Source organism: Hemicordylus capensis, chromosome 12 (genome assembly GCF_027244095.1).
Source record: "Hemicordylus capensis ecotype Gifberg chromosome 12, rHemCap1.1.pri, whole genome shotgun sequence".
In the NCBI taxonomy this organism is placed as follows: Eukaryota; Metazoa; Chordata; class Lepidosauria; order Squamata; family Cordylidae; genus Hemicordylus; species Hemicordylus capensis.
In genome coordinates, this window is record NC_069668.1 from 10,021,663 (window position 1) to 10,042,137 (window position 20,475).

A 20,475-nucleotide genomic window follows, 5' to 3' on the forward strand; every position below is an offset into this window, starting at 1 on the left:
AGATTTTCTATGGAGAGGTTTTATCTCCTTATCTTTCAATAGGCAGTACGGATAGAACTAAACTCCTGTGTTAGAAATAAACACCCTTAAACCAAAGACGAGCGGAAGCTGTTTATTGGTCAGCGTTTAGATATCGGGTTGTGTTTTGTTTTTGTTTTGTTTTACTCCGCCACTGACTGCTGTTGTGACTTGGTCTTCTCACCATGATGCCCCCTGGGGGGGTCTAAAAATTAGACAAAAAGCCCACCCCCTAGGGTAGTCTAGCAGCATTTCACAAAAGCAACATCCCACAGAGTGCACTTTCTGCGTGCCTCTAACCCAGCGCTGCCTACTATAGAGGGGTGTGTGAACTTGCAAGACCTGGGTTCGAGTCCTACCAGCACACCAGCCTGGATTGAGCCACAACTTCAGAAGCCAGGCGCCACCTCCAGCATCCCTTTCCTTGCTTCGGGTCAGCGGGGCTTCCCCCCGCCAGCACGCCGAACGAGCCGCCTAATCTTGAATGGTGAGGAACCGGACCGTGACGCCCGCAGCCAGAACGGCTACGGCGGCCACAACGGCCAGTCCGCGCTTCACAATCAGCTGCCTCGTTGTCAGGACTTTGCCGACGGTGGAGAGGCCAGGGCTGGTCTCGCCCGGGAGCTGGATCTGGTACACCGGCCCCTCCATCTGGGTGTAGCTCATCAGAACCACTCCGTTCTGCGTGTCCGTTTTTTCTGTGGTAACACAGAGATGGAGGGAAGGAGAATCTTAAACTCCACTTCCTTATTATGGGCGGCCATCGGGGGTGTTAAGCAAAGAGAGGAAAAACGGAAAGGAAAGCTTAGGAAGGAACACAGAATTGTTGGGGGTCTTTGAGGCCATTTAGTCTGACCCACCCACCCCAGGTGGATGCTCGAAATCCACAGCTGGAACATCCCCTACAGGTCTTGTCCTGAAGACCTCCCGGGAGGGAACACCCACTCACTACATCCCTAAGGTGACCGATTCCATTGCCAAACTGATCTTACCGTGAAGTTTTTCCTAATGGTCAACCAAAATCTGCCCTCCTATAACTTAAGAGATCGACTACTGCCCTCTGGGTGATAGATTTTGCGTCTCCCTAATGAAGCCACATTCCATACCAGAGAAGGAGGTTGTCTTGATGGGGCCGGGAGCCGAGTTCGGGTCCTCTGGCAGCTTCTGGGTCAGTCCGGCGCGACACCGTGCCTAAAGGCAGATTGAGACAATCCATTCGGGACTCATTCACGTGGTCATCAGACACTTTATTCTGAGAGTCCCACACCCCCTGCCAGCCCACCTGGTTGCACAGAAATGCTCCCACCCGTCTGCTGAAGCACAGAAGGGAGGCCCTCTCATTTGAACCCAATTGTGGGGTGTGTGTGTGTGTTTTAATGCTGCAGTTTTCCGTGCTTGTGGTTAATGTTTGTGGCTTTCTTTAATGTCGCCTGATTAGCTGCCCTGGATTCACTAGATAAGAAAAGCTGGGTTGCAAATCTCTGAAATTTGAAATGCTGAAATGAATATTCTGCTTTGTTGACGGACCAGACCCGTCATTTTCTCTCTCCTCTCCCCACTCTGAGTCGGCTGGGCCCCTACGGCTGCGTGGCTTCTCTCTTCATCCGGGCCCCTATCCTGAGCTGCTTACCTCTTCGGCCACTTGCTTCCAGTTCATCCGGATGATGTAGTTTATGGTGCACACAGAAGGGATTAAGCCACAGAGGATCATGCCCAGCCAAAGGCCTGAGGGAAGGAGGAGAAGCCTTGTGAAAGAAGGACCCTCTCTGCAGCTTTTTTTTTGGCTTCTAAGCACTATCAGCGCTGGGTTTTGCAAGTTCCAGGATGGCCCTCTGAACGTCGACAACCCTGGCTGGAAAAAGCTCTTCCGCGTTCAGCGGCTTGGTCTTGAGAAAGGCACAGGTGAGGCATTTTACAGGCACATCAGAGACTTTATCGCCTGCTTATCGGGCAGATTGGGTGTAACGCACAGGCGCATGAGCTAGTGAAAAAGCTGGCAACCCTAGGTGCGCTTTTTTGCTCCTTAGGGGAACAAGACCTGAATAATTCCTGCCCTTATTTTCCTCATTCATCCCTGTTGTTTTCCTCTTGCATCATTATGCCTAGAGACACTGAGGCACTTTATAAATAATGAAAAATAAGAATAACCCATGGGCCCACTGAGAGAGCGAGAGAGGCTTTAAGGCAGGCTGGTACAACTTCAGCCTTCCAGCTGTCGTTGGACTACAACTCCCATCATTCTGAGCCACCGTGGCCAATTGTCAGGATTCTGGGAGTTATAGTTGGGCATCTTGGAGAGGAGAGCTGGTCTTGTGGTGGCAAGCATGACTTGTCCCCTTAGCTACGCAGGGTCCACCCTGGTTGTATTTGAATGGGAGACTGGATGTGCGAGCACTGGAAGAGATTCCTCTTAGGGGATAAGGGGGCCACTCTGGGAAGAGCATCTAGGTCCCAAGTTCCCTCCCTGGCAGCGTCTCCAAGATCAGGCTGAGAGAGAGACTCCTGCCTGCAACCTTAGAGAAGCCGCTGCCAGTCTGTGAAGACAATATTGAGCTAGATAGACCAAGGGACTGACTCAGTATGTGGCAGTCTCCTATGTTGCAATGTACTTTTAAACCGCTTTCCCTGAAAGCTCTTGACAAGAAACACCATCCACAGCGCTCTCCGAACCCTGGCTGGTACCTAACACTCCCATTTTGGCCACGAAGACCAGTACGATCCCCACGGGCAAGCCCACGCCATAGTAACCGATGGCGTTGAAAATGGCACCAAGCTTCTGCTTCCCCGTCCCACGCAAGATTCCGCTCGTTGTGCACTGTGGAAAGGAGAGGAAGGGGTTTGTTTTCATTTGATTGGTTTACTATTCGATTTATATGCCGCCTTTTATAAAACCCATCCCAAGGCTTAGGCGTTTAACCCACAACAATTATGTGATGGGTTAAAATACCAGCAAAGGAGCGAGATTACCAATTAATTTATGCTCTTAGCATGAACATAGAAGCCATACGCCCTACTCAAAAACACGATCGGATTTTACTACATTTTTACTTCTGCTATTTCACAGCCCAAAGTCCCCCAGAATTAATTTTCTTAAGTACAGCCACCCCTGAGGTCTCTGACGTTATGTCCAGGACTTAACTGGATATGTGGCGGACAGTTCATTGAAAGTGTCATCTCAGCTGTGAAAAAAGCTAATTCCATGCTAGGAATCATTAGGAGGGGGATTGAAAATAAAAATGCTAATATTAGAATGCCCTTATACAAATCTATGGTGCGGCCACATCCGGAGTACTGCGTACAGCTTTGGTCACCGTATCTTAAGGAGGACATTGTAGAACTGGGAAAGGTGCAGAAGAGGGCAGCCAAGATGATCAGGGGCCTGGAGCACCTTCCTTATGAGGCAAGGCTACAGCATCTGGAGCTCTTTATTTTGGAAAAGAGGCAACTAAGGGGAGACATGAACGAGGTGTATAAAATTATGCATGGAGTGGACAGGGTGGACAGAGAGAAATTTCTCTCCTTCTCTCACAACACTAGAACCAGGGGTCACCCCATGAAACTGAAGATTGGGAAATTTAGGACCGACAAGAGGAAGTCCTTTTTCACACAGCACACCATTACTCTAAGGAACTCCTTGCCACGGGATGTGGTGGTGGCCACTAGTTTGGATGGCTTTAAAAGGGGCTTGGACAAATTCATGGAGGACAGGTCTACTAGTGGCTACAGGCCACCCCCAGCCTCAGAGGCACGATGCCTCTCAATCCCAGTTGCAGGGGAGCAACAGCAGCAGGAGAGAGGGCATGCACAGACCTCTTGCCTGGGGGCTCCCCAGAGGCATCTGGTGGGTCACGGTGTGAAACAGGATGCTGGACTAGATGGGCCTCCTTGGGCCTGATCCAGCAGGGCTGTTCTTATGACTAACAAGACATCTCACACCTATTTTTAGAAATGGCTAGCTGGGGAACCGTCAGTCAGTAAGCAGTTTATTGCTGTAACCCCAGGTCAGAACAGACTAGTTGGTGAAAACGTTTGTGGCATTATTCTACGTCTCAAGTTCAAATACCAACTCCATCGTCACACTCATTTTGAAGCTGTGGGGCAGGATGCAAAGTGTCTTGTACCATGAGAGTGGACTGAAATACCCCAATGAGAGTGGCTCAATATATTTCTTCCCCAAAGGGAAAAAAGACTGAAGCCTGCCCAGAAGCCCCACTCTTTGGCCCAGGAATCCTTGCCCTCTGATTTCCATTAACTCGTCCCTGCCCAGACGAGCAGAAAGAGAGAAAAAGACCCACAATGTCACTGGCAGAGATACTCACACAGAGAGCTTCAAACAGATGGAAGATGATGTAGATAGGCATCACCCATGCCACAAGCTCAACCACTTCTCTGTTTGGGGAGAAACGGAGGCAGTTATGCCCAAAGTGTGCCCAACGTCCTGGCAGGCTAATCTCTCCTTGTATAGGCAAAGTGTGCCGTCAGGTCGATTCCGACTCCTGGCGCTCACAGAGCCCTGTGGTTTTCTTTTGGTAGAATCCAGGAGGGGTTGACCATTGCCTCCTCCCACATAGGATGAGATGATGCCTTTCAGCATCTTCCTATATCGCTGCTGCCCAATATAGTACCAGCGGGGATTTGAACCCGCATCCTTCTGCTGGTCAGTCAAGCATTTTCCCGCTGCGCCACTTAAGGTGACTAATCTCTCCTTGTGCTGGACTCTAAACCTGTCCACAACCTACTCCCCACTCTGGCTGGAGCTCAGAAAGGTCTGTGCTTAAAAAGAGTCTGAATTTATTTCGATTTCTGCCCAGTGTGCGTTGCCTGGTTTTTCACCCCTGCTGGCGCTTACAAAACATTGTTACTGCTGTGCTTTTTATTATGATTTCATGACGTGCTTCTACCATCCGACGTCCTCCTTGAATTAAATTGTGCTTTTCTGTGGTTAGCAGAGAAGGATTTATTTTAAGAGGAAGGCTAAAGATACATTAACTAAGTGACTCACGCTGTAGAATGGGAGTTTGGCACTAACTTCCAGCCTGCCTGCTGCGTGGTTTTTATTACCAGATTATCCCCACGGTTTCCACAGGGTTGCTGGAACGGGTGTTGTCCTAGTTGAACGGACATCACTGAAGCCAATTGTGTAATCTTGATTGAGAAATGGGCACCAACTGTTGTTGTTGTTTTTTAGCTACAGTTCCCATCGTATCCTGCTACAATAAATTTGGAGTGCCAAGATGGCCGGGAAATGACTTGATCAGCAAGCCAGAGGTTGCCAGTTCGAAACCCCGCTGGTATGTTTCCCAGATTATATTCCCCAGACGATGGGAAACACCTACATCGGGCAGCAGCTATATAGGGAGATGCTGAAAGGCGTCATCTCATACTGTGCAGGAGGAGGCAATGGTCAACCCCTCCTGTATTCTACCCAAGACAACCACCGGGCTCTGGGGTTGCCAGGAGTCGACACTGACTCGACGGCACACTTGACCTTTTAAGCTGGCCTATCGCTGGGGCAGGGTCTGGCCTGAGGGCACAGCAGGCAGTCCCTTGCTGGAGCTAAGCTGGTCTAGGTCCGGCCAATGCTTGGATGGGCGATGATTGACCGGGGAACTGCAGAACTCCCATGGAGGACAAGCAGATACAAATGAAATAGGTTGTTTTTAAAATGGGTCCAGAAGAGGGAACTTGCTCTACTTCGTCTGCTATATGCATGTCGGGATAAAAAGGAAAGGAGCTAAAACTTGAACCGGTGATTCACCCACGTACTTAGCCCTGGCATGCTTATATTTAGTGGGGTGAGCAACCGGCCCTATCCAGCCTCAGCACAGCATCTTTCCCAGTGGCTGCAGAGGAGCCTTTGGGGCAGAGGGGGGCCTTTTCTCTTTTGCTATCTTTTGAGAACGTTTGGCTGAAAATTGGTATCCAAGCATTTCTAATGATCAAAGACAGTCCGGATGAGATGCCCCACAACAGCTCTGGATGACAAACCAATGAGACTGCCAGCTGCTGAGTCAGGCTCTTGGTTCGGCTTAGGCCCACGCTGCCTACTCTGACTGGCAGCAGCGTCTCACGCAGAGATGCCTTTCCCAGCTCTGCTCCCTGAGAACACCTCGCCGGGAGAGGCTGTCCGAGACGGAACCTGGGAACGTCGGGGCTCTTCTCCCCATAATAGCAATCGCTGTGAGGGTTCTTGGAACACTGCAGAGTTCAATGTTGATGCTAAGGAGAATCCTGCCGCCAGCCCTCTGCTGCCCCACGCAAGGAACCCTGTGGGACCCTGATACTCACTCGTCACTGGTAAAGACGTACGCCAGGACATCCTTCGTGGCTCCTAAGAGGATGCCCATTTGGATGACAAAACACACTAGAAAGGGAACAGACAGATAACCAGCATGGAAAGAGAAACAGAACCTCTGCCTTGTGGAGGGGTTTCGCCATCTCCAGGCAGGCAGAGTGTTTCTTCAGGAGGGTCTCGAGGAGAAATGTGGGAGAGGGGATGCACCAACATCCCAGTGGTCCCTGCTGCACAGAGTCCCCCCCCTTCCCCCCACCCTTAAATTCAAATTTATATACTGCCCAACTCAAGACGACTCTGGGCAAAAGACAAAATAACAGAATTTAACAAAATCACCACAATTAACATAATCACCATCGGGTCACAGTCAAATCACAATAAAAATAAAACCATCTATTTCACCATCTTGGAAGGCAAGCCATTTCGAAGCTAGAGCTGGCACTATCAACATCGCTATCTGTCTATTTATTTATTTTTATTCAGTTTTTATACCGGCTTTCATATGGCATCCCAAGGCAGTTGACGAAAGTTAAAATACAATAAAACTCCATAAAAACCGCATTTAACAACCTTAAAATGAGTCCAACAGACCATAAAATTAAAACACAATTTTTAAAAAGCTGAGAAAGCTTGGGCGAAAACATGGGTTTTCAGGTGTTTTTTGAAAATGGCCAGAGATGGGGAGGATCGTATCTCAGCAGGGAGCGCATTCCTCAATCTCGGGGCAGCAGCCGAGAAGGCCCGTCTCCATGTGGCCACCAAACGAGTTGGTGGTCACTGGAGACAGACCTCCTCAATTGACCTCCATGGGCGGTGGGGCTCGTAGTGAATGTTAAGAATAATATGATAATATGTTAAGGATAGACCCAGAAGTCCAACAGCCCGCCTCAGCCCTTTGGCCCCCTTGCCCCCAGCTAGTAAGTTCCCCTGAGAGACAGAGTGAGAGACACAAGTTTGTGGGGGCTGGCTGGGGTGGGAGGTCTGGGAGATGTATGCAGTGGTAATCAGGGACCCGAGTATCGTTGCCGTATCGTATATGTAACTGAATAAATGAGGGACAAATGCTGAAACCCTCTAGGGACCCACATTCCATCCCTGAAAGGAGGGACAGTTGGCAACCCTCCGGTCCTCTATGATCTCTTCCAGAAGGGAAAGGCAGCAGCGGAGGAGGCACCAGCACCGAGCCCGGGAGGGAGCTCCTGGCCTCACCTAGCTGATGCTTTCTCCATCTTTAGAGGGGCCGCATTAGGATAGCAGAGACTTTAACCATTCTTGGGAGGCAACACCTGTGTTGAGTTCTCAGCAGAGGTGCACCTGGGTCATTTTGGAGCCTGGACCTAGAGGCCTTTGGAGCCCCCCCCCCCCGGTCCCCTGCAAATTAAGCATCATCATCATGTTTGGCCAGGTGACCACTCCATCCGGGACCGACTCAGGAGGATTTGGGGGCCCCCTGGGGCTGTGGAGGCCCTGGACTTTGGCCCGGAAGTCCAGGGGTAAGAGTTCCTCTGGGAAGCGGGCCTGTGGCCAGGGCCCCTATCCTCTTAGTACCCAGCAACGCCCTGGCTCTCCCACACCCCTGATTTGCACCTGTTTGGGGATTTCTGTTGCTTTGTGGGCCAGCCACAAACGCCTCCTACCTGTGCACAGAAAGGAGACCACTGTGGATTTCTTGGCTTTTTCCACATCTCCGGCTCCCAGGGCGTTCCCCACCAGGACGCTGGCAGCTGTGCTGATCCCGAACGGAATCTGGAAAGCCACAAGATGCTGTGGTGCCCGTTGGGCTCGGGGCGGCGGGGAGAGGGCCTTCCTCTTCCCACACCCGTCCTAAAGTTACTCGAGTCTGCTGCCCAAAAGTATCCCCGACACCAACACTAGCCTCATGCTTTGCCCACAGGACAGGGGTTTTCAACCGGGGGTGTGTGTGTCTCCAGATGCTGGACTACAAAGCCCATCATCCCCAGCCACGAGACCCGCTCTCCTGCCATGGTGCTGGGATGGTCCTTACCATATAGGCGATGGTGGCTACTTCGTAGATGATCGATTGCACTGACAGTTCGAGGACACTCAGCAGCCCTGGAAAAGAGAGGGAGTGGAAGCCGAGCTAAGAGTGCCCTTTCGGGGCTGCCCAAAAGGGGCCCGGGCCCCCTTGCCAGAGGATCTGTGGGGCAGCTGGGTTGCAGGCCCATAGCGCTCAAGAAAAACTCCGAAGCGAGGCTGTGGACCCGAGATGGTCGTAGTTGTAGTCCAACATGATCCACAGACCGAAGTTGGGAACCCCTGAGTTACGGCCAAAATCAGGTGGGTTTGACCCCTTTCTGATCCCCCTGCAATGTAGGCATTGACTCTGTGTTTCAAAGCACACGCAATTCTTCTCTTTTGCATGGTCTAGTTTTTGATTTATTTGATAGCTGGAGTCCCCCATGGGCCACTGATGGGCTTGGAAGGTACAACATTTAAATTCAGGCAGTGCTCTCATGGAGATCCAGTGCCCAGGTGGATGGATAGGTCCGGCTCCATTTGTTTTGCCCCGCCCAGCTGGGAGAATGGGAGGGGCCATGCCTCCTGGCTCCGCCCACCGCCCCCTTCCTCCCCGCTACTGACCTATCAGAAAGCTTCCTATTTCGAAGGTCCACCATTCGATGCAGGTCATGAGCATGCTCGGGATGGCCAAGGCCATGAACACGTCCCATTCCTGGAGACACGCAGCGGACCAGCCTGGAGTGGGGGGCAAGAGGGATCGGGAAATGAGCCCGGGGAGGGGGGTCATAGGAACATAGGGAGCTGCCATATACTGAGTCAGACCCTTGGTCCATCTAGCTCAGTATTGTCTTCCCAGATTGGCAGCAGCTTCTCCAAGGTTTCAGGCAGGAATCTCTCTCCACCCTATCTTGGAGATGCTGCCAGGGAGGGGACTTGGGACCTAGATGCTCTTCCCAGATCTTCCATTGCTCACAGTTCTAGTCACCCATTCAAATGCAACCAGGGTCGACCCTGCTTAGCTAAGGGGACAAGTCATGCTTGCTACCACCAGACCAGCTCTCCTCTGGGTCCCAGGGTCTGGCTCAGCAGAATGTCACGGACCATCCCGAGGGGGGTTCCACCCATCCCAAAGAACTGCGGGACACTCTGAGAATGGGGTGTGTGTGGGGGGGGCTATTACTCCACCTGGAGACCCTGAATCCTCCTTGGAGCAGGCTCCTGAGGAAGACTCTCTTCCAGAAGCGTCCTGATAATCTGTCTGTCTGTGTCTGTCTGTCTGTCTATCATATGTAAACCATCCTGAGCCACTTTTGGAAGGGCGGTACAGAAATCTAATCAATCAATCAATCAATTAATTAATAACATAGCAATACCAGGTGATAGCAGAACAGAAGAAAAAGAATTAGAAAAAATCACCAAATACAAAGATCTACAAATTGAAATTGAAAGGCTGTGGCAGAAAAAGACCCAAATCATCCCAGTGGTCATTGGCGCCCTGGGTGCAGTTCCAAAAGACCTTGAAGAGCACCTCAACACCTATAGGGGCCACAGAAATCACCATCAGCCAGTTACAAAAAGCAGCTTTACTGGGAACAGCCTATATTCCGCAAGGATATCTGTAATCATAACAACAACAATGATATTGACAATAAAATTCAGCCATCCCAGGTCCTTGGGAAGGACTCAATGTCTGGATAAAAACAAACCAGTCAATAACACTTGTCTGACTGTAAACAAGAAATAATAATAAATACTATAATATTGATACACCACCTGATATAGGTCTCTTATACATAATCCAAAAGGACTGGATGGGCCTCCTTGGGCCTGATCCAGCAGGGCAGTTCTTATGCATCCTGGACTATTCAACAAGAGTCACTTGGAAGACACTCGGGCATCTCCCGAAACCTTACCTCCCCAGGTCTCCACGTGGAGCTTTTTCCACCGGATGTAGAGGAAGAGGGCGATGGCTTGTGAGTACTGAGCGATGGTGTTAGCCCAGGCAGAGCCCCTGCAAGAAGTCAAGAGAGGGCCACCTTGACAGAGGAACGTGATGTGTAAAAGAGGGGTCCCTGGAGGACATCTAGTCCAACCCTCTGCCCAGTGCAGGAAATCCAGAGTGAGAGCGCACACACACACACACACACACACACACACACACACACACACACACACAAACCCCGCAGCCAAGTAGCTGTCCAGCCGTCTCTCCTTGAAGATCTCCAGGGATGGAGAGCCCAATGGATTCCATTGGCCAGCTGCTCCGACCATGAAAAGGTTTCCTCCTAATGTCCAACCAAAACCTACCTTCCGGGACCTCGAGCCCATCAGCTCGGGTCCTGCCCTCTGCAGAGAACGAATGTTAGCCCTTCTCTAGGCAACACGGCCCTTCCGGTGTTCGGAGTGGGCTCTTCCGCAGACTAAACATGCCCACTGGGATTTCAGCCCCAAATCAGAAGACCCTCCCCAGTCTGGTTCCAAGGAAGGGAAGAAGGCCTATACTGTTTGCTTCCGAACGCAGAGATGCATTTCCCGTTGCTGACTCACCGGACCCCCATATCCAGCTGGTAGAGAAAGATGAGATTGGCAACCACGTTGACCACGTTCCCAGCAATGCCGCATAACACCTCAGGCCAGATGATCCTCTGAAATGAAAGAGTAATGGGTATTTAATTTAATTTATTTAAAATATTTCTATACCGCCCAAAACATGCGTCTCTGGGCGGCTTACAGTTAAAATCATTTAAAACATCAAAGGGGTTAGAGTGTTGGACGAGGACCGGGAAGACCCGAGTTCGAATCCCCATCCAGCCATGAAACTCACTGGGTGACTCTGGGCCAGGCATATCTCTCTCGGCCTAACCTATCTTGCAGGGTTATTGTGAGTATAAAAATAAGCGTGTACACCGCTCTGAGCTCCTCAGAGGAAGAGCAGGATATAAATGTAATAAATAGATAGACAGAGAAATAAATGAAATCATTCAAAACCCAGTATTAAACATTGTAAAACGATAAACGCAATTAAACGCCTGGGTGAATAAATGTTTCTTCGGTGCTTTTTAAAAAGTTGCCGGAGGTGGAGATCGTGGATGGGTCGTTGGCTTATTGGAGTGGGGGCTTGTCAGGGGATATATGGCCAGAAAGTCAGGGGCTGGAGAGGTACCCCACCCCACCATGAGTGCTGCTTGTGCAGAATAGCCCCACATAAACTGTGGCCCACCTCTCATTCTCCCCTGATACCCGAGAATTGCAACCTACCTGGTTCTGCAAATACCGCATCTGCAGCTGATAAATGAATGTTGCCTGTTGAATGAGAAGACATCAGTGCAGGCTGAGAGATCAGAGAGACAACCCTGAGCTAGATGGCGCAAAGGTCTGACTCGGCAGACAGCAGCTTCTTACGTATTCCCACATTTCGGCCACGATCCACACCAGGGCTGCTCAACTTTGGCTCTCCTGCAGATGTTGGCCTACAACTCTCATAATCCATGGCTATTGGACAATGGAGCTGGGGGACTCCAGCTGGGAGTTGAGCAGGCCTGACCCACACGCACACCCTGCCCCTCATTCAGAACGTGGCTGTCTCCAGGCTCTGATGGGTGTTGCCTTCCAAAAAACGATGGAGAGAGAGATCTCCCGCTATCAAGAGATCATCTCCTAAGGGTGAGTTCCTGTTGGCAAAATTCTGGGGCTATTAACCAGCAGTTATGCAGAAGGTGGGGGCTGTTAGCAGCCTCCTCCTCTTAGAATGCCACCCCCTTTTTAAAAATGTGACTTTAGCAGCTACAGCCGAGGTAGTCAAAATGCAAGAAAGCTTCCCCCATCAGAAAGGGGTTTTCCTGACGGATTTCAGCCTGCAGTGTGGTAGTCTAAAGCAGGGTTTCTTAACCTTGGGCCCCCACAGAGGTTGTTGGACTACAACTCCCAGAATCCCCAGCCACAAAGGCCATGTCTGGGGATTCTGGGAGTTGTAGTCCAACAACATCTGGGGGCCCAAGGTGAAGAAACCCTGGTCTAAAGGACAATGGAGCCCTGATAGAATTAAACATGGATCAATGCAGCAAATCTGGGCCTTTGGGGAACAAACTGAGGGTGAAAATCCAGAGAGGAATCGGTGACTTACAGGGAGTGCAGGAATGAAGATCATGACATAAACCTGTGTGAGTCTGTAGAGGGAGAACAGGAGATAAATTAAAATTAAAAAAATTAAAAATCAATAATTTAGCCTCTGGATCAAATCCCACCCCCCACAGCCCAAATTAGTTCTAGAAGGCATTTCATTACAGCTGGGTTGCAGGCCCATAGCGCTCAAGAAAAACCTCGAAGCGAGGCTGTGGACCAGAGTTTCCCGACAGTGGGTCTGTGGATCAGGTTGGACTACAACTCCCATCGCCCCCTGCCGCAGTAGTCTGGGGGAAGTTGTAGTCCAACATGATCCACAGACCCAAGTTGGGAACCCCTGAGTTACGGCCAAAATCAAGTGGGTTCAACCCCTTTCTGATCCCCCTGCAATGTAGGCATTGACTCCGTGTTTCAGAGCACACGCAATTCTTCTCTTTTGCATGGTCTAGTCTTTGATTTATGTAATAGCTGGAGTCCCCCATGGGCCACTGATGGGCTTGGAAGGTGTGCATGCGCGCACAAACCAGTAAACTCCTTGGAAAACCAACCATGTTTCCAGACCGTAGAACTTGCCCACCTGGAGACTTCTGGGTCCTGGCGGATGAGCAAAAGGATCTGTTCCGTGTTGACGAAGACGGCCCAGCAGGGAAAGCAGCAGAGCAGGAGGATGAGGATAGCCCGTTGCAGGATGGTGCCCACACGCTTCATGTTTTTCCCTCCATACGTCTGGAAAAAGAGAGCCTGCTTAGATCCTCCCAGGTATACACACCAGGGTCGTGAAAGGCGAGAGCGGTGTTGCAAGGAGAACGCCACGGAGCCAGAGGTAGCACAGGAGTGCCTGCTCTGACCGGCAGTGTCTCGCCAGGGTTTCAAGGAGAAGAGCTGATCTTGTGGGTAGCAGGCATGACTTGTCCCTTTTGCTAAGCAGGGTCCACTCTGGTTTGCATTTGAATGGGAGACTACAAGTGTGAGCACTGGAAGAAGAGATTCTCCTCAGGGGATGGAGCCACTCTGGGAAGAGCATATAGGGTCCAAGTTCCCTCCAGGGCAGCATCTCCAAGACAGGGCTGAGAGAGATTCCTGCCTGAAACCTTGGAGAACCCGCTGCCGGTCTGGGTAGACAGTACTGAGTTGGATGGACCAATGGTCTGATTCGGTATATGGCAGCTTCCGAATTTCTCTCTCTGTCAGCACTCTCTGGTGATGCTACCGGGGATCTTTTGAATTCTAAGCAGATGGTCTGTCAACAGCCCCATTCCCAAATGCAAAAATAGGGGCTGTGGTTTAATCGGAGCCCGGTACCAGAAAACAGAGACGATCCTGCTTGAATAGTTGGCGAGCATGTAATGCAGTTCAGTCTTCCTTGGCTCCGCTTCCTAAAGAAATAAGCAAGATGATCCGGTCTGTCTCGGATCTTTCCCCAAATCTGGCCCAACTAAACATTTTTTATTATTTTGTTCAAGGGTGTAACGCAGAAATAACCAGTTGAATGGCAGTTCTCTGCGGCGTGTTCAGGAATAATAACCCGCTAATGGAAGAAAAACATTCAACATGATGGTACTGGAGGGTGTGGAATTTGGTTAATGGAAAAATTAAACACGGGAGGGTCTCTAAGGAGTGTGCCGGGTCAGACCAGTTCCATGTCTCCAGGAGTTCCAGTGAGTTCCTTCTTAATGTTCATTGTGGTATATTACGTCGACTGTTCCCGATGCAAGGTGAGTCATTTGGGTTAGACCAGATTAATCTGTAATTTGATTTGATCATTTATGGCCATTTGTAAATGATTAGCTTGCTATACCCTGCACGACACCTTCTGGGTTCTGCCGTCTTGGGTCATGTTGTTTTTGGATGACAGTTCTCATCGGCCCCAGCGTTTGGCCAATGTGGTCAGGGAGACGATGGGAGCTGTAGTCCAAAAGCAACAAGTTTCCCAAGATGAGTTGCTGTGCCCTGGGTTGTGTCGGCTTCTTCTGTGGCGGATCTGTAGGCATGAGACAGAGAGTGAAACTGGAACGCCTGAACACCATGGGGGGATGATGGGAGTTGTAGTGCAACAACATCTGGGGCCCCACATTTGAAGAACCCGTATGGTCTGCTCTCTGGGAACGGATGCAATCTCTTGCTGGCATGTGGCAGTCGTCTGCCATCTCCCATCCAAATCCAAACCAGGGCAGACCCTGCTTAGCAGAGAGGCCATTCGCGCTTGCTGCCGTGAGACCAGTTCCCTCTCTCTCCATGATGAAATGGGTACGAGGGCAGCTGGTTTTACTCACCTGTGACATTAATGTGTCGCAGGCTGAAGACAAGCCGAATCCTACGGAGATCCCTGTTACGTTGATCACCTAGGAACCATCGGGGAGAGAGAGACAATGTGAAAAGGAATGTCCTAACCTTAACAGCGGTTGGGCTTGACGTGTCTCCAGCTTCTGAATGTTCAGTCATATGAACCCTCCCTGTGTCTGGAAAAGGGAATGGTCACCTAATGGGGAAGCAGGGAAGTCACTTACCTAGGAAGGAAAAGGTTGCCGGTTCAAATCCCTGTTGGTATGTTTCCCAGACTATGGGAAACACCGATATCGGGCAGCAGAGATATAGGAAGATGCTGAAAGGCATCATCTCATACTGTGCTGGAGATGGCAATGGTCAACCCCTCCTGTGTTCTACCAAAGACAACCACAGGGCTCTGTGGGCGCCACAATGGAGCAGTGATCATTCAGAGACAGAACAGTTAGACTCCTTTTGCGGATGGATTCTCTGAGCTCACAGGCTCTGCCAAGGGGGCAGATGATTCTGCTGGGCAGTTGGCATGGGCATTTGCAACTGATTAAGTTGATCACTGTTGGAGCAAAGCATCCTTCACTCAAATGTCTTAATTGCAGCTGTTTGTGGTTTGTTTGGGGTTTTTTTTAGATTTTGAAGCCTCACTTTTCTCCTTTGCCCAGCTTTGTCCAGAATATGAAGCAAACACTCACCGCAATTGCCAGGGTGACAGAAGCCAGCTCCACCTTGCCGAGATGGCCGCAGAATATCGTGCTGACGACGTGGATCATAAACACCAGCAACTGATTGATTGTCTAGAGGAAATGACAGGCAAATGTGAAGGCACAGGACCTTTCAAAAGCATCCTCGCCATGTCTCCCAGGAAAACAGCCCAGAGTCCGAAATATCTGGAAGAAAGTCAGTTAAGTAGGGAGTTGAACCATTCAGAGTTGGGTCTGGACTGGTCTGGTTTCGCCAGTATTTCTGGGCTCTCTTTGAATAGACATCAACTTCAAAACGTGATTACAGTTCACCACCCGCTGAACCAGTTGAGAAGATTCGTTTTATGCAGAATAGCCACCCACTCTTGACTGCAGCGTATCTCTATAAAACAAACACAGCATAACGAACTCGAGATAGAAAATATTTGCTGTTTTCAAACGGTTTGGCTTCTAAAAGTTTTCTTTTAAGGTTTTAGCAAATAAAATATACTTAGCAGGATAAAAGGCTAAAGAGAGCTGGTCTTGTGGGAGCAAGCCTTAGCTAAGCAGGGTCTGGCCTGGTTGCATCTGAATGGGAGACTTGATATGAGAGCACTGGAAGATATTCCCCTCCGGGGATGGAGCCGCTCTGGGAAGAGTAGAAGGTTCCAAGTTCCCTCCCTGGCAGCGTCTCCAAGATCGGGCTGAGAGAGATTCCTGCCTGCAACCTGGGAGAAGCCGCTGCCAGTCTGTGAAGACAATACTGAGCTAGATAGACCAATGGTCTGACTCAGTACATGGCAGCTTCATGGGAACAGGAGAAGAAAACATGAATTGTACCATTGCAAACTGAAGGTCTCCAGCAGTTTATTTTGAGACGCTTCCCGCTTTTTGTGGGTTCCGTTTCCACTTAAAGCTCAAGATATATTATCTTGACCAAGATATATTAGATTTGGATTCTGTTCTGGGTCACTGAAACAAAAGCCTTTCAGGACTGAATCCTCGGTCAGGTTGACTCCCTGCTTTAGGGCTTAGCAGTTGGCTGAAACCCCTTTCTCCTCCGCCGGTTTTGACCTAACCACCTCCTGCTTGATAGCGTGTCTAAAGTTCGTTTGCGTGCCTTTAAGTCTGAGCTATCCAGTTGCACAAGTGGAGCAAATGGATTTAACTTCACATTCAGGTCCTAGACTTAGATTTGAATTTAATTTTAATTCTCAATCAAACTTAACTGGTTTGATATAAAAATTGTGTTAATAATTTTATCCTGTTTTTATATTTGTTGTATTTTAACTTATGTACACCACCTAGAAGCCACCTAATGGCGCAGCAGGGAAATGACTTGACTAGCAAGTCAGAGGTTGCCGGTTCAAATCCCCATTGGTCCTCTATTGGGCAGCAGCAATCTAGGAAGATGCTGAAAGGCATCATCATCTCATACTGCGTGGGAGGAGGCAATGGTCAACCCCTTCTGTATTCTCCCAAAATGACAACCACAGGGCTCTGTGGTTACCTGGAGTCGATACCGACTCGGTGGCACACTTTCCTTTACACCACCTAGAGATGCACATGTCAAGCAGTATAGAAATATGGTGGACAGACAAAATAAGATTAGAGTAAGAGCTTTGCTCAACCTGAGCAGCTGCATAGCTCAGACTTAAGGTCATGCAAGCACACCTTAGACAGGAGCTATAGAGCAGAGGTCAGATTGAGCAGCTCAGCTTTTGAGAACTCCACAAAGCGAAGTTGTCCGTGACCCGAACAAAGGGCGAAGCTGAAAGGAACAGATTTCCGAGTGGGGAAGGAAGGACACCAGCCTGGAAACCTGGAGCGTTTCGCCTGCAGCATCCGTGCTCCCCTCTCCCACCAATCTTACCAGTGGTCCTGCCAACCTCAAGATGTGCTTCACTTCTTCCCACAAGTTGGAAGGTATCAGCTGGCATATTTTCCTGCAGCCGCTGGCCGGGGGTTCCTGTGGACTTTCGGCTGGAGTGCTGCCGGGGGGTGGCCTCTCATTGACGGGGGTCCCGGGATCCATGAGTGGGAGAGGGCTCTCTGGAGGTTCTTTTAAGCTGGAATGAAGCCAGAGGCCTTGGTCTGGCCAGCAAGAGCACCTGTGGAATCCCTATAAAACGGAGCCCAGCCAAAGTGAGATCGATCCAGCCCTCCGGGTCGCATGCCCCAAATGATTCCGGGGAAAGGGTGAGATTAAAGTCTACAGCGCTGGAGGAGGAGCAGCTGTTTGGGACAGTGTACGGTTACAGAGATCTGCGGGGAGCTGGCCCCGAAATCTGGACTGACTCCAAGACAAGCGGCCTCAAGGTCAAGAGGCTTCGGCGGCCTCCTGAATGCAGAGGAGAGCTGGAGCCAGAGAGAAGGCCTTGCCTGGGGCCTGAGTCAGAGGCTTGCCAGTCTGACTGGTGCTGTGGGGCCAGTCAGGGCTCTGGCCCCACACAAATCCAGGTTTCAGTTCTAAATCAAGACTAAAACTGGGAATGGCGCATCCCGAGAACCAATGGAAAGCCTCCATTTCCACCAGGACGTGCAGCCAGGAATGCCACCAGGTTTACAGGTAGAATGCCTTTTGCAGGGGTGGCGAGGTCCAGGCCATCTAGCCGCTGTTGGAATACACTCCCATCATCCTCAGCCGCATTGTTGCTGGGGATGTTGGGAATGGTAGTCCAGAAATAGTTGGAGGCCTTCCGGTTCCTCGGTTGGCCACCTCAGGGCCTAAAGGGAGCATGTTGAACTGGATTGCTCGGCCTTGGGGAGTTTGTGTGGGGAGGGGCTGGAGGAGACCTCCAATGAGGGGATGAGAAATCGGCAAAGATTGATTCCCATCCATGTTACCTCTCCTTCCCCAGGGTATTTTCTCCAGTGGAGTCACTGGCCTGAGAGGAAAACCCGACATCTTAGGCAGACAAGATCCGGTTGGGGAAGAGGCAGATTCATCTGATCATATTTAAGCGAGCTGCTGGGTAAGGAAAGAAGGCCAGGGTGGTCTGTTGGGGAGTGTTTTACGTGCAGCTCCAGAATTATTTTAAAACAGACCTGGTTTGTGTCCTCTATGCTGGCAGGGGGGACGGCATCATCCACCTCTCCTGACTGGACACTGGACTGAAGTCTGGATGATTCTGCGAAGTGGACCAAAACTGGAGCGATCCATGTTAGTTTGGAACAGAGGCAGCTGCCACATATTGAGTCCGACCACTGGTCCCTCTAGCTCAGTACTGTCTACACAGACTGGCAGCGGCTTCTCCAAGGTTTGCTTTCTAACTTACTTAGATGTCTTATGAGCAGCCCAAGAAGGCAGGAAGGTCTCGGACAGCCTTTGACACCTTTGCTTGGGTGGTGTCAGTATGCAACATGTTCTAGCTCCTCTGGGGTTTCAGCCCTCTCCGTGCCATAAACTGGCTTCAAAGCTCTGGCTGGTTAATGTTTGCTTCCCTGGCTGCCCCTGGCATCCGGTCATCCATGCAGTGCTGACACTTTCTCGGGTCACCAGCTTCCCAGTATCCTGAGCTTTCTGCACATGCTCCGTGGAGGCTTCTTCTTTTGCCTTCCCACCTCTGGGGGACAATGAACTGAGTTGGCTGCAGCGGTTTGACTGGGACATTTTGCTCCTGGCTGGGCATTGGTTGGCCAAAAGGGACCCCCACTCCAGCTTGGCTGCCAGTCTCGTTTTACATGGTGTCACCGTCAGAGCAGCTCTTTGGGACTGGGGGGACCCCCTGCAAGCTTGGCCCAGAGCGCCCCTAGTCTTCACCCCCCTTGCAAAGCTTGTGAGACGCACCAGGAGAGGAGAGGAGGCGTCTGCTGGCTACTTTCTCTCCCCTGCCACTTCCGAAGCTTGCCAGGGCCCGTTTGGAAAGGGGGCTGGCCCACCTCAGGGGCATGGGGGTGGCAGTGTTTTCCACCCACCCACCCCGAGGCGCTGCGTACACTGGGCTGGCCCTGCTGATCTGGTCCCCACACATCTTGGGAATGCTGTTACTCCATCGGGGCAGTTCTTTATTTATCTGATTTATTCAATTTATAGGCGGCTTTTCATTCAGAGAATCTCAAAGCAGTTGACAATATAATTACAACGATGCATCATTAACATGCAAAGGCACAGATGATCTCAAAAATTAAAATACAAAAGTACAGTTAACCTTCTATATATATACAATTGAACGTCTGTCTGTCCCCTATGCATTTCTTCTCACCCTTTGAGCTATCGGGACCAAACTTTGCAAAGTGACTTCCTAGGACCCTACAAGTAACACAGGGTACCCGGGAACCCCAACAACCACCTCGCACAGACAGACGGATATACGACGGGTATATCCACAAAACAGATATGGATGGAATAACAAAGAGAAACTCGCACCCTAAGCCTGAGCAACAGCGGGTACTTAAAGCTTGTATAAATATAAAAATAATCTCTATTTAAAAATGTAATAACACATTTACAAAAGACATAAAACACAAAGCAGAAGTGGAGTGGAAGCAGCACACAGTGGCCATGGAGAGCACTGCAGCCTGATCAAACCACCTTGGGATTGTTTGAATGAAAGGCGGTAAACAAATCTAACAATAAATAAATACAATCAACCAGTGTCCTCTTTTCTCACCCTGAAACCCTTTCATCTCAGTTTGTGCTTGTATCCAGTTCTATGATGTCATTTTATGTTTGCAGAAATAAATTTGGTGCTCTATTGAGGCTATTCCCCCCCCCCCCCCACTTTCTTTTTGTTTTCACCTAAGACTTCAGAAAATCCAGCCGACTTCCTACTTCTTGTGGCAGAGACTTCCACATGTCAGTTATATGTGTGACAGTGCACGTCCGTCAGTCCTGAAACTACTGCCAATCAGCTCCTCTGGGCAACTCTGGATTCTGGCATGATGAGAAAAGGAGAAATATTCCCCTCCTTCCACACTGGTCAGCCAGAGCTGCCATTCTGAGAAGGCCCGGTCAGCCAAAGGGAGGCAGGCACCATTTTGAGAAGGCCCGGTCAGCCAGAGAGGAGAGAGCTGCCATTCTGAGACGGCCCGGTCAGCCAGAGGGAGGCAGGCGCCATTCTGAGACGGCCCGGTCAGCCAGAGAGGAGAGAGCTGCCA

General features: G+C 50.3%; 2 protein-coding genes across 6 annotated transcripts in view; one reads left to right on the top strand and one right to left on the bottom strand.

Moving 5' to 3' along the window:
• The window catches only part of ALDH3A2 (aldehyde dehydrogenase 3 family member A2), a 33,390-nt gene extending 17,518 nt beyond the window's left edge, over positions 1-15,872 (top strand). The window contains exons 13-17 of one of the 2 annotated variants that reach the window (XR_008311767.1): positions 1,549-1,920; positions 5,207-5,309; positions 8,208-8,611; positions 13,879-14,130; positions 15,358-15,872. The gene's annotated coding sequence lies outside the window, so the exon portion shown is untranslated. Of the gene's footprint in view, positions 1-1,548; positions 4,960-5,206; positions 5,310-8,207; positions 8,612-13,878; positions 14,131-15,357 lie in introns of those variants that run through there. The other variant, XR_008311768.1, reaches the window with a different exon arrangement.
• SLC47A1 (solute carrier family 47 member 1) lies at positions 97-19,213 on the bottom strand. Of its 4 annotated transcripts, none has more exons than XM_053274719.1 (17): positions 18,424-19,213; positions 15,388-15,489; positions 14,689-14,757; positions 12,993-13,141; positions 12,417-12,459; positions 11,552-11,596; positions 10,841-10,938; positions 10,207-10,304; positions 8,915-9,028; positions 8,319-8,386; positions 7,951-8,059; positions 6,307-6,382; positions 4,338-4,407; positions 2,701-2,833; positions 1,649-1,743; positions 1,125-1,209; positions 97-716 (listed from the first exon to the last, which is right to left on the bottom strand). In XM_053274719.1, exons 2-17 carry the CDS (start codon positions 15,463-15,465, stop codon positions 493-495), a joined length of 1,554 nt encoding a protein of 517 aa, XP_053130694.1. In that variant the 5' UTR covers positions 15,466-15,489; positions 18,424-19,213; the 3' UTR covers positions 97-492. The 4 variants fall into 4 exon arrangements, with proteins under 4 accessions (XP_053130694.1, XP_053130692.1, XP_053130695.1 ...); XM_053274717.1 differs by lacking the exon at positions 18,424-19,213 and adding an exon at positions 17,249-17,939; XM_053274720.1 differs by lacking the exon at positions 18,424-19,213 and adding an exon at positions 13,718-13,791 and having other exon boundaries at positions 15,388-15,437.
• Positions 19,214-20,475: the final 1,262 nt, after the last annotated feature.